The sequence below is a fragment of the Vipera ursinii genome (genome assembly GCF_947247035.1).
Source record: "Vipera ursinii genome assembly, chromosome: 7".
NCBI classification, from domain to species: Eukaryota; Metazoa; Chordata; class Lepidosauria; order Squamata; family Viperidae; genus Vipera; species Vipera ursinii.
In genome coordinates this window covers 69,686,774-69,700,866 of record NC_139521.1, presented here as the reverse complement: position 1 = coordinate 69,700,866, position 14,093 = coordinate 69,686,774, and the positions used below count along the sequence as shown (strand labels likewise).

Below are 14,093 nucleotides of genomic sequence, written 5' to 3'. Positions count from 1 at the left end.
TTGTTTGATTATTTCTGTACAGTAGGTAATCTGTCTTATATTTAGGCAATATCTGGACCGATACTAACTTGAACAGAACCTTTCTCCCATCACTTTTTATCATTTTATTCGTTTGCCGCTGAGATTTAAGTGCATTTTACTCTCATGATGCTAGCAGGATACGCAATCCAATACAGTCCAATCTAAATATATAATACTGGTATTAGACATATAATCAACCAGATCAGTACATTAGTGAATAGCTAAATAATCCAAGGCTAATACAGTGCCCTCCTTTTGTTCGCCAAAACATTCTTATAAGTAATAAACTTCATTCTCTTGGTTTCAAAAGCTCCGTGAAAAGCAATTTTAGCCAGTTTTGCTTCCTTTGCTTGTCATATTTTATGCCCTTCCATCTCACTTATTAGGCTTCTGTAGAAAAGATGAATAGTTCTTGCCAGAGATCTCCAGAAAGCTTCACTTCATGCTTAAAATGTTCATAGAATTATAAAATGTTAGGCTTGGAAGGGACTCTACAGCTCATCTAATCCAGCAAGAACATGCTATGAAAAACCTACGGCAGTGATGGCGAACCTTTTAGAGACGGAGTGCCCAAACTGCAACCCAAAACCCACTTATTTATCGCCGGGTGCCAAGTGGGACGTGGCCCACTGGGTGGGCGTGACTGTGGTGGTTATGGCAGACTGGGTGGGTGTGGCCAAAGTGGGCATGGTCACCTCGATGTCGCTTGTGGGGTGAGATGCCTCTGGCGGCCGGGCAGGGTTGGGGGAGATCCGGGGGGGTCTCTGCCAGGTGGGGCGGTTGGCCAGAGGCTTGTCCTGCGGGGTGAAGCAAGGTGAGACAGGGTGGGTATGCCACACAGAGGCCAGCGAGCACATAGGGGCCAATGATGTCCATCAGCAGCCACAGCTTGCTGGCTCCTCAACTGGCGCACTCTGAACAGCTAGCTGACAGCTGAGGAGGCAATATAATGGGTTCCGCCCGGGAAAAGCACATTGGTTTGTGCTTCTTAAATTGTAAGCCGCCCTGAGTCTTCGGAGAAGGGCGGGATATAAATGGGATTAAAATAAAATAAAAAATAAAAATCAAAGAAGAGCATCCGAGGCCAAGAGGGACGGGACAGGTGGGGAGGGAAACCAGCTGTGCCGGGATACATCTGGCCACGTGGGACTTCAGGCAGCTGGTTGAAGAGGGACGGTTGCCATCTCCAGGACACGACACACATGCCTACAAAGAGGGCTCTGAGTGCCACCTCTGGCATACGTGCCATAGGTTCGCTACCACTGACCTATGGCATTCTGCCCCCTTTTTTCCCACTGAAATTTACCACTTTCTGGGGCAATCTATTTCAAGACCGCTTATTGTTGATAAATTCTTCTTTATGTACTGCATCAAGTATTTGCTCTGCACACATTTGAGCTGCATTCAACACCAACCCTATCAGGTGGCGAGCCCTACCTGTGAAAATGCTTCCTTGTAACTTAAACTCATAATTTATTGTTCTGTAAACAGGAACAACACTGTGGAATCTACCCAAATTCTATACAACAATCTTGTAAACAGTTTCAGAGTTACTTGGAAAGTCCCACAGTCAACAAGGAATAAAGAACACACACATTTTTGTTTGGTGTTACACTCCAGTCTTAATTCTCTTGTCTGGTCTTGAGTAGATCTCAGTGCATTTAAAATGTGCAAATATAGGACACACTGGGCAGCTAAACGTAGATAATGGCATTGGTTGCGCTGTCTTTGATAAGAAGTATGAAAGTACTATCATTAGTACAGTACTATTTTTAGTAAGGAGGTGGCCAGTGGGTTAGGACGCTGAGCTTGTCGATCAGAAGGTTGGCAGTTTGGTGGGTCGAATCCCGAGTGCCGCATAGCAGAGTAAGCGCCTGTTACTCGTCCCAGCTTCTGCCAACCTAGCAGTTCGAAAGCACGTAAAAATGCAAGTAGAAAAATAGGGACCACTACGGTAGGAAGGTAACAGCGTTCCGTGCGCCTTTGGCGTCTAGTCATGCCGGCCACATGACCACAGAGACGTCCTCCGACAAGCACTTGAAACGGAGAAGAGCACCGACCCCTAGAGTTGAAAACGACTAGCACGCATGTGCGGGGGAACCTTTACCTTTACTAGTTAAGAGCTTATATATAGGGACAGAGATATTAATCTGTGTTCAAACTGATTAATGAATAACAGAAGTAAACAAGCTTGTACTTTCTAAAGCGCAGCCATAGGCTGTCTGTACTCAATATTTATTTTATTTCATAGAATAATACAGTTTGGAATGGACCTTGGAGGTCCTCTAATCCAGTCCTCCCTGCCCACGGGCGGAATCCTTATAATATCATCCCATATTGTCCAACATTGCTTGAAAACCTTCAATAATGGAACATCCATGACTTCAGAAGACAGGCTGTTCTATGGTTATTAATAGTTCTTATAATCAGGAAATTCCTAGTTATTTTAACTTTGGTTCTCCTTCCATTTATTTGCAAAATTGATAAGCTGCCCAAATCAGGTTGACTGTGGGTAATATGCATTTTGGTAGTTCAACAGAACAATAATGGAAAAGAAATCAGAATAATAATGATACCAGGTGAACAGCTGAAGGCTCTGAAGAAGTGTTGAGAAAGGATAGCATTCTAAGTGAGTAGAGGGGTAGAGGGCAATCATGCTTCCAGGACCAGAGTATTCTGCAATGTAGGGCCTTCTGCTAAAAATATTTGCCTCCTGATCCACCCTTTTCATTTCTTTTGGGGGCAGAATCTTTTAGCAAGTTGATTGCAAGCAGCTTGTTGACTTTGTTACACGAAGCTTTTACTCTCGAGGTGTGAAGTGCAGTGCAGGTCACAATGCAGTGACAATGTATAAATCTTTACTGGGGGAAAAACTAAAGTTATAATAACATTTTAGTTCTACATCATAACTCAAAACAGCGAAGTGAAAGTGCTTGCAAGTTATTAGAACTATATTCAGAGTTTGTGCTTATCGATGTTTGTAAATTGTTGCTTGTATTCTTTTAGGTTGAAAACCTTTTATTGAATGACAGTGGGAACTACGTCCTCTGTGACTTCGGCAGTGCCACTAATAAATTCCTTAATCCTCAGAAAGATGGAGTCAGTGGAGTTGAAGAAGAAATTAAAAAGTAAGGGGCCGATCAGTGGTTCTCGGCATCCTAACAATAGCAAAATGTTTGGAAATCTCAGTGCCTGCTTTATTATCACGAAACATTTTACAAAGAAATAACGTGTCCAAAGGCTCAGTTCTTTAATTGGATGATTGTCTACATTTAGAAATCTGTTATAGGTAGTCCTCATTGAATGACCATTCATTCAATCACCATTTGAAGTTACAGTGGTGCTAAACAACTAGTTATTTTTCAAAGTTAACAGCCACTTTAGCACTCCATGAACAAAATTCAGATGTTTGGCTGCCTGTTTGCAATCGCAATTCCAGCATGCAACCTACCTTTCTCCCCCATCCCCTTTGGCCACACTGCTTTCTGTGACACCCGCCCCTCCCACTCCTGCTGCCCCCAGCTGACCTTTGCCATCTTTTTCTTTCTGCTGTTGATGCCGAGTACCTTTGCTCTTTGCTATTGTGTGCATCTCTAAATAGCAAAAAACTAAGCCCAGGCCATCAGTAATCGAGACCTTTTATGAGCTCCGGATGGCACTGGATCTTCGCTCCTTCCGGCGCGGGTTAAAGACCCATTTATTCGAACAAGCTGGCCTGGCCTGATGGGGGAATGCTAGGGTTTTAATGTTTTTTTATATTTTGATTGTTTTAATTTGGGCAATAATTTAATCCTTTTTAACTTTTGTACTTCTATTTATATGCCCTGTTCACCGCCCTGAGTCCTTCGGGAGAAGGGCGGTATAGAAATTCAATTAAATAAATAAATAAATATCCAGATCTGATTTTTTTTATCAACTATCGATATCTGAAATTAGAATTATACAAAGTTATTCTGCCATTCCAGCATTGCTCTGATTAAAAAAAAACCCCTTTATTTTAACAAATAGAAAGTTAGGGGTTTTTCCCATTTGTTATTCTAATGTTGTTGTTTTCTTGCATTCTGAGGATTCCTTGTTTCATAAAAAAATAATATGCCTGGCAATATTACTGTCATAAGATACCCTGAGAAAAATGTGGTATCCAAGAGTGCCATACATTTTTTAAAAATAAAATTAATACCCCCCTCAAAGTACATTTATTAGTGCAATAGCTGTATAGTTTGGGTTTGTAAAACAGGTTACAGTAGTCATATTTGTGTTTGATTAACTTTTATGCTAAATTATTTCCCTTAAGGTATACCACATTGTCATACAGAGCTCCTGAAATGATCAATCTTTATGGAGGGAAAACAATTACAACCAAGGCAGATATCTGGGTAAGATAAACTGTTTTGTAAGAATTAATAAGAAAGGTGCTGAGTAGATCAGTATTTCCGAGGAATCGAAAAGTAGCCACACTCAGGTTTATTGTAATCTTTCTTAATTTCAGTGAGTCTACTGCATATAAGTGTCTGAATCAAACTTATATCTATACAATTTATATAAAAAATGAAATGGGTGATGTTTTTAATCTGCTAAATTCAATGTAGAACATAATTCGAAAAGAATCATATTTATTTTGGTTTTATTTTCGTTCTGGTGACTAAAGTTATAGATACAATTGATAGGATTTAATCTATTACATTTGGAAACCATTTTACCACAAAAGCACTTTTACTGGGACAACTGTATTGTGAAGATGCGGAGATGAAATAAATGACCATCAGAATAAATTTTCATAATGCCACAAGTAGCAAAAAATAAAAATAAAAATCAAGAAAAGTATTTTTAAAATGAGCAGTGCAAACTTGGTAGAATGATAGTTTAGGAATGTTGCTGCTAAATAGTACTAAATGATCTAAATAACACATCATGTTTTAATGGTTTTTATTATTATAACGAGCAATTGTTCAAACAGTATGAAATTATGATAAGAAAACTTATTGCAACTTTTAAAATAAGAGTCTGCTGTTTTTATAGTTCAGTTACTAGTATAATGATGTGCTTTTTTAAAACAGGCCCTTGGCTGCTTGCTGTATAAACTTTGTTTCTTCACACTTCCCTTTGGTGAGAGTCAGGTTGCTATTTGTGATGGAAGCTTTACCATCCCAGACAATTCGCGTTATTCCCACAGTATGCATTGTTTGATAAGTAAGTAACGGGTACGCTTTACTAACTAAAATGTTTTATGTGAAACTAAATTGCTGCGTACAGACATAGCCAAAACCGATCACCTTGGTTATTGCATATTTCATTACACGCTTATTTCCAATGTAGCCAAAGAAATAATATGTATTGTAATATTATAAAAACATTGGAGTAAATACTACTATTTATGAATTGGAATAATATTTTGAAAAATGAGTTTTAGGTACATTTTAGGAGGGTTTCTCCCCCCCCCATAAAAATACATTATCTTTTTTCATTACAATTAATACATAGGGTTTTTTTTAATATAAAAAATCAAGACTTGCTCTTTCCTGTCTTTATTATTAACTACTTTATAGTGTGTGTGTGTGTGTGTATGTATATGCATATGCGTGTGTATGTGTAGAGCAGACATGTCAAACACAAGGCCCGGGGGCCAGATCAGGCCCGCGAAGCCATCCTGGAAACAGTGAGGGAAGGGCCCCCACTGCCTTGGCCCTGGCCCAGAGACCCTCCTCCTGCCAGAGACCCTCAGATCTGTCCCACTCCTGCCCAGGCCCCCATAGGCACCCTTGATGCGAACGATGTAGAGCTGGCCACGCCCAGCCAGTAGGCCACACGCACTCTAGCCACGCCCACCCAGTAGGCCATGCCCACCCTGGCCACACCCACCTGGCCCCTTGAGGGCAACCGCAATGCTGATGCGGACCTCAATGAAATTGAGTTTGACACCCCTGGTGTAGAGGTATATACTGGAATATATTTTTATATATGGAGTGTGTGTGTGTGTGTGTGTGTGTGTGTGTGTGTGTGTATTGATAGAGAGATGGATATAGATATAGTTGTAATAGTGGAGCAGATGGTTCTGAAAAATAGATCAGGAAGAGAAAAGTATCCAATTTCCTTTCTTCAGCATTTCTGTGGAGGGGGTGCTAAACTTAAGATGTGCTTTTGTTTATATTCAGGATATTTATTCAAAGCTAGCAGGTCTTATTATATCAGATTCTGTTTCTCAACGTCCTGCTTTACTCCCTTCAGTCTTATTTTTACATTCTAAGTTGTTATACTTAGATTTCAGCAGCTGTTTGTGTATAATCAGACTTCTGATTCCTATTAATACCTTCTTTTCTCTTCCCCCTTCCTTTTCTAGGGAAAGTTATTGGTGTGTGTGTGTGTGTGTGTGTGTGTGTGTGTGTGTATACATACACACATACAGATTTGTAATTTTAGCTGTGTTGGAATAGGAGCGTTCTTTTGGTTCTTCTAAGTTTAACTGGACATTTTGTGACAGCTTTGCTAATTCTGAACAACAGTTTAGTTAATGCAATCTTTTGTGTGTGATTGATATCCACCAATAAAATACGTTTAGGAAGTTCTCAGGTACTTATCAAGCCATTTTTCTTTTTTTAAATGCCATTAATTTATAAATTGAAGAAAATACAAATGTATGAAAAGTGATACTTCATTTTTGTGTAGGCCAGGGTTAGGCAACCTTGGCTCTTTTATGACTCGTAGACTTCAACTCCCAGAATTCCTAAGCCAGCATGGCTCAGCTTGGAAACCTCTCCTTTTCCCCTCAGCATGGCTGGCTCAGGAATTCTGGGAGCTGAAGTCCACGAGTCATAAAAAAGCCAAGGTTGCTTGCCCCTAGTGTAGGCTCACTTTGTTTTCAAACTAAAAAAATATTCACCTACTAGAGTGCTTATACGGGAAATGATACTAAAATTTTTGATTGTCTGTAGCTTAATCCTGGCTGGTAAAGATGAGACTCTTTTCAGAATCCCCCCCAAAAAATAGGATTAAGAAGTAAAGAATCTCAGGGAAAGTTGCTTCATTATCGTGCAGTCGTCAGATATACATTGTGATAATTTTCCATTTAGAATTGATGTGAAGTTTTATTTGCCTGAGAATGATACAATAGGAAATACGACATTCAGGAATACCTAGACCTGGTAGTTTAAGGGTATGGGAAGTTAAAATTGACCTGAAAGATAATTTACAGTGGTGCAAAATGATGATTAAGACATTTTTTTAAAGCAGTTTAGAATAATTTCGCTGTTACATTACGAAGGCATGAAATTAGCCAAATCTAATTTAAAAAAGAAAAAAACAACCTGTTAGCTTTGTTGCTAGATAAAACAGGTAGAAAGTTCACAGTGTGACTTATGGATGGATGCAAGAATATTCCATAAAATAATGTTATGACAATTAAGAGGAATCAAATCCAGTCACCCTATTCAACACCCATACCTGACTGTTGTATGTAGAAAATAATGTTATCAGAACTCTGAGGTAATTATAAAATCACTTATTCACTCTTAATGAACTTGGTTGCCTGAATGACTTCTTACCTGTAGGTTAATAATTGAATTTGCTGTAATCAACAGGATACATGCTTGAACCAGATCAAGAGCGGAGACCTGATATCTTTCAAGTATCTTACTTTGCCTTTAAACTTGCCAAAAAGGATTGTCCAATTTTAAACATGAATGTAAGTAGATCCGTATTTGAGCCTGTATTGACATAGTAAATCTTGTTTAGAATACTAAGTTGGAGTGGTAATCAGCTTTACTCTAAAAAAATATTAATTCATCTTTCCCTGTTGGAAAAACAAACACACACATACCTTTTAACAAATTTAGTATTGACTAGAGAAGGGCTTATTTTTAAAAGTTAATAAGGTAATGTATGCTTGTATTGACCATAGCAAATATGATATGCATTTTTAATGCCTTTGACATATTACTTCCTGGCCTCGTTTCCGAGATATGCTAGTGTCATTTAATAATTGACCAAGTTAAGAGTGATTCACTTGGCCTTGTTTCTTACAAGAAAAACAAAGTTAAAAAATGCAGAGTACGGGTGGTCTTTGAATTCCAACGGTAATTGGGACTGGAATTTCTGTCACTAAGCAAGGGGATCACAAAGCCACCTCCATTGTCCTGCACTCTGCAAGCCCTCTTGCTCTCAGATGACCTTTGCCATCTCCTTTCCACTGTTGGCGAGGTGTATCTGGCTTCTCCTTAGGCGAGGCAGCGGTTAACCACACCAAGACCTGTCCCCAAATCTGCTCGTGCTGTTCTTCAAGTAGCGCCAAGTGTTCTTTGTGATATTTCAGAAGGTTTCGGAGACCTCTTGAATTCTCCAGATTGCCCAGGCCAGCTCTTACAATGCTTCGAAAGGCCGCGGAAGGTTCGTGAAAGCTTTCTGCAAAGCATCAGGAGAATGGCGGGTGCAATTTGGAGAAGAGCCGGCGCGGCCTTCTCGCAATCCCTTGGAAAGCCTGGAAAGGTGGCTGAAGGTTTCTCAAAACTTTGCAAATGGCACGGTGTTATTTGGAGAACAGGGCAGGCAACTTTGGGAAGAAAGCTTGGCATGGCCCAAAGCAACGGAAAGAAGCTGGGGAAGGGTCAGCTTAGGCATGGCAGAACCTGGGGAGTAAAGAGCAGTGAGGATGGCTGGGGATTTTCACTATGCTGCATAGCAGGGGTCTTCAAAGTTGGCTCTTTTCTGACTCGTGGACTTCAACTCCCAGAATTCCTCAGCCAGCCTGGCTCAGCTTGGCAACTCTCCCTTTCCCCTCAGCATGGCTGGCTCAGGAATTCTGGGAGTTGAAGTCCACGAGTCAGAAAAGAGCCAAGGTTGCCTACCCCTGTCTTAGAACCTGCCAACCACAATTCCTTGGCTAAGGGGATCCAGAGTTAGCCCCTTCTGCTGACTTGAGTCACAAAAGGGCCAGGTTTGAAGACCCCTGCTGTATGGGCACAGCAAGGGGTCTTGAGGTGACACTCCTTGGTGGCAGCTGTGGTGGCAGTGCTGGGGCTGAAGTAGAGATTTGCTCTGTGTGTGTGTGTGTGTGTGTGTGTGTGTTTGTGTGTACAATTGAGACTGCCAAAAGCCCTGGGCCCTCTCTTCAGCCTCAGCATTGCGGCCATCAAGGAGTTCTTCTGTGCAGGAGGGTCAAAAGGGCAGAGAGGGTAGGGGAGATAGGCAAATGGGGAGGAGTTGGCGCTCCTTTATGGTTATAAGTGCGGTCAGGTTATACCAAACACCTGAATTTTGATCACATGACCTTGTGGGTGATGCAACAGCTTCAGGATCAGGGACCAGTGTAAGTGCCGTTAATTCAGCAGCACCTTAACTTTTCAATGGTCGCTTAACAAGGACTACCTCTAGCTCCAATCTAGAGAGAGTTGCATGATTAACTGCATGCTCAGCCGGACATATTGCTTCCCCGTCAACTGACAGGGAAATTTCAAAATTGCGTTGGCTGCTTTTAATAGGGTTCCTTGTATTATGGGTTGGAAGTTAGCTCCAGATTTTCATTGTACTTGGACATCCATTGAGAATAGAATAGAATAGAATAGAATAGAATAGAATAGAATAGAATAGAATAGAATAGAATAGAATAGAAATTGGATATAGAATAGAATAGAATAGAATAGAGAATAGAATAGAATAGAATAGAACAGAAAATAGAATAGAATAGAAAAGAGAATAGAATAGAATAGAATAGAATAGAATAGAATAGAAATTGGATATAGAATAGAATAGAATAGACAATAGAATAGAAAAGAGAATATAGAATAGAATAGAATAGAAAATAGAATAGAATAGAATAGAAAATAGAATAGAATAGAATAGAAAATAGAATAGGATGCGATGCGATGGGATGGAATGGAATAGAATGGAGCTGGAAGGGACCTTGGAGGTCTTCTAGTCCAGCCCCCTGCACAAGCAGTCCAGCCCCTGCTCAAACAAACATAGGGACCCAAGTTAGTTATTCTAATTTAAATTATTGTGACTATCGTAAGATCACTGGTATCTAACAAGTGCTTATCCTTTACATCTATATTTCTCAGAAGCTCGTATCACATAAAGGCTTTTCAGTTTATTAGAAACAATATTCACCACAAACATATTTGGACCAATACGCTGAAATTTAGAATATTCTGTCTCTCAGATACCTAGGGTTCCTGAAAATGAATGGATGTGAATGTTATAATCAGTGATTTTTTGTTCGTAATGTCACCAATTTTATCCTCTTCCAGGATACTTTAGTTTTGTTCCGTCTTCAGGGAGAGTTCCACGATTAGTGGACAACCTCTGCTCCTAAACTTCTATAGATTTTTGGGGGGGTCCTTCTAAGATTGTACTTTTACCAAACCTGGACTTGACAATACATATTTGTGTGTGAATACGCGCATCTACATGAGCGGATTATACTCTATATGGGCTTTTTTGTTTATTGTTGGTATGCAATATGTTAATGTTCAAGCTGGTATGATATAGAACTTTTCTCTTACTGTCTTTATTTCCCAGAAAAGCTATTAATAACACTTGCTCGCTTATTTTTCCAAGAATTCTCCTCTCCCTTCAACTCTTCCTGAGCCCTTGACAGCTAGTGAGGCTGCTGCTAAGAAAAGCCAAATAAAAGCTAGGTGAGTGCAATAATTTTATTAATAATTCAGTGCACTTTTTGGCATACTGTTCATTATGCAGAGCTTTGTTCTGTGGCCACAGATGTTCCCTCCTGAACCCAATTCCCTCTGGTAGAACTGTGAGTCCAGGAAAGCGCATAGTCCCACATAGAAGGCTGTTCTGTTGAGAATCAGAATTGGTACAAGACCATGGTCAGCCAGCTGCTGAATTAATAACCATTTGCTCTGGGGTTGAATCCAAGTTGGTTTCTCCACATAGAATCCTTTAGGACAGTGATGGCGAACCTTTTAGAGACCGAGTGCCTAAACCACAACCCCAAACCCACTTATTTATTGCAAAGTGCCAGGGCCACATCAGCATTGTGGTGCCCTCGGGGACAGGGGGGGGGCAGGGAGGCGCCTCTGAGTGCTGCCTCTGGCACACAAAAACCAGGGGTGCAAAAACGGGCCACTGTGCTGCAAGGCGCAAAAATGGCCACGCTGCCGAAGCGGGATGCAAATACAAGGCGCTGCACCACGCAAGAACGGGGCAGGGCTAGTGAGTATCATGCAGGCACTAGCCCCGCCCCATTTGCAGTGTGTGCGTACTCGCAGCCCCGTGCATGCGTGCACGCATGTAAAATGCTTCCCCCTCCCTTTTCTTCCAGTCCACCAATCGACAATGGTTGGCGACCTCTGCTTTACCATCTCTACTCGAGCTGGCTAGTCGGCCGCTGTGCCTCCTTTGTGCTAGGCGGGGCTCCTGCTCTGGGCAGCGGTGGCGGCCTGATGGACTTGCTGCCGGCAGCGGTGGCACGCCTGCCAACAGAGAGGGCTCTGAGTGCCGCCTCTGGCACGCGTGCCATACGTTCGCCACCACTGCTTTAGGACTTCCACTGCATTTGTCATTTCCCACTGGCTTCATGCAGATTTGAAATGGGATGAAGGGAAAGCTAAACTCTAGAATTCCCCATAATGAATGAATTGAACCCCTTTCCTCTACAACTATTGATGGACAGAACCTGCCCACTCAGGAACAGTGTTGTCGTTGTGTAGTACGTTCAGTCCTTGTAGGTGATCCTGAAGGATTGTGTAGCTAACGGTGCCAAAGGTTGCTAAAAGATCCAATAAAAGGAGTGTGGGCCAAGCTGCCTCCATCTTGGCTTGAATCTACGCTATGATAGTTCTGGATAATATGCTTCTTCCAGAATCTGTTTGTTGTTCCCCTGCTTTCTTTCTTTTTATACTAATTATATTAAAAAAAATTCAAAGAACAGATTAAAATCAAGAAAAACGTAGTATAAAGGAAGGAAAAAAAAAAGGGAAAAGAAAAAAAAAGGTGCAGGAAAAAAAGATAAATCGAAATTAGAAGAAGAGAATATTTTTTAGCTAGGGGCGGAAGTGCCGGGTTCTCGATGCTCTTCGAGCTTGGTTGCTCTCTTGCAGACTTTTCATTATCAAACGAGGTAACTTCATCAGCGCTAGAAGGGAGCGGGGTTTTGCTCTCACGAAGCTTCCGATTTTCTTTCCATTCATAGAAGTGCGATGACAAGCTTATCTTTTTACTTTGTGGTTACAGGGGAAAAAAAGCTCACTTTCACCTCATTTTTTTTCCTGCTCCTCAAAACCGCATTTTTTTTTCTGGGCCGTGCAAATAGCCTACAAAGGGATTTTCAGACGGCCATAAATTTACATGCCATTTTTTTTCCTGTAGTCAAGGAAGTCAACTTAAACCCTTTCTGCAAGCTCCACCCTCTTCACAATCATTCCTCCTTTGTGGGTAGTGTTGAATCTTTCCACTTTAGAGCATGTGGTAAACTCACCGCAGTTGTCAAATACATTGGTGCACCACTTTATCTCCAACATGAAAGTCGGAAACAGCCGGAACGATTAATATCTATCGGCACACCCAATATTAAGATCTCTTAATCTCTTTTAAGACTGCTGGAATTCACCCCTCTCACAGAGAGACATTAATAATATCTTTGAATCCCAGTCCTTTTTGGGGGGGGGGCTGTTTATCCTGGCAGGAGATGGAAGATATCAAACCTACAAATGGTTTGTGTGTGTGTGTGTGTGTGTGTGTGTGTGTGTGAGAGAGAGAGAGAGAGAGAGAGAGAGAGAGAGAGAGAGAGAGAGAGAGAGACATCCACTGATTTTAGACCTTTTCCAGATAACGTTACCAAATTCTTCTGTCATTTGATGACCTTTTGGCTGCCAGGCTTCCAACTCAGAGTGAATATGAGTGATTTTGTTTATGAATCTGCTGCTCACTATAGTAGGAGTCACGATTTCAGCCAGCAGACATTCTGCAGAGAGGCAATAGGGGGAGAAAACAAATTCTACTTCACCGCCCTTAACGTCGCAAAATGGCAGGCTTGTATTTAAGTGCATCCCTGTGTCCAGTCATATTCTCTCCTCATTGATCAGCACCGCATTGCTCCAGGCATTTTGGAACTCCTCAGAACTAAGGCGCTGTTCTGGATTGGTGCATGAAGAGAGGGCTGCTCAGGACCAATCCCGTCTAGATCTCTGTTCAGCTCTATGGCAGGGGTAGGCAACCTCGGCTCTTTTATGACTCATGGACTCATTCAGCTGTGACTCAGGAATTCGGGGAGTTGAAGTCCACGAGTCATAAAGCGGCCTAGGCTCTTTTATGACTTGTGGACTTGAACTCCCAGAATTCCTGAGCCAACCATGCTGAGGAGAAATGGAGAGGTCTCCATGCTTAGCCATGCTGGCTCAGGAATTCTGGGAGTTGAAGTCCATGAGTCATAAAAGAGCCGAGGGTGCCTACCCCTGCCATAGAGCTGAACAGAGATCTAGACTGGATTGGTCCTGAGAACTGAGAGAACTGGATTGGTCCTCAGAACTAAGGTGCTGTTCTGGATTGGTGCATGAGGAGAGGGCTGCTCAGGACCAATCCAGTCTAGATCTCTGTTCAGCTCTATGGCAGGGGTAGGCAACCTCGGCTCTTTTATGACTCATGGACTTCAGCTCCCAGAATTCCTGAGACAGCTCTGACTCAGGAATTCTGGGAGTTGAAGTCCACGAGTCATAAAGCGGCCTAGGCTCTTTTATGACTTGTGGACTTCAACTCCCAGAATTCCTGAGCCAGCCATGCTGAGGGGAAAGGGAGAGGTTTCCATGCTTAGCCATGCTGGCTCAGGAATTCTGGGAGTTGAAGTCCATGAGTCGTAGCCTACCCCTGCAGTGGAGGCTGTGAGATCACATCCCATCTGTACTGAGCTGAAGACTGGGCCTAACATGTGCCCAACTCTATGGGTTGAAGCAATGATGATCTTGGACTTTGCTTATCATGGAGGCTATGAATTCCCAAGCCACTTTGAATCCCAATGAGAAGTAGTTAAAGCTATCTAGAACTAACAGCACATCTGGGAGTGCCTGCTGTGCAGCTGTTGAGGACTATGCAACAACACTCCAGTTTGTCTCTCTGGCCCAATT

General features: G+C 41.8%; 1 protein-coding gene across 3 annotated transcripts in view; it reads left to right on the top strand.

Moving 5' to 3' along the window:
* The window catches only part of BMP2K (BMP2 inducible kinase), a 69,084-nt gene that overhangs the window by 27,868 nt on the left and 27,123 nt on the right, over positions 1 to 14,093 (top strand). For all 3 annotated transcript variants that reach the window (XM_083367127.1, XM_083367126.1, XM_083367128.1), the window contains exons 5-9: positions 3,028 to 3,149; positions 4,316 to 4,397; positions 5,079 to 5,211; positions 7,596 to 7,699; positions 10,570 to 10,649. In XM_083367127.1, coding sequence (XP_083223253.1) covers positions 3,028 to 3,149; positions 4,316 to 4,397; positions 5,079 to 5,211; positions 7,596 to 7,699; positions 10,570 to 10,649 — 521 coding nt within the window. The remainder of the gene's footprint in view (positions 1 to 3,027; positions 3,150 to 4,315; positions 4,398 to 5,078; positions 5,212 to 7,595; positions 7,700 to 10,569; positions 10,650 to 14,093) is intronic.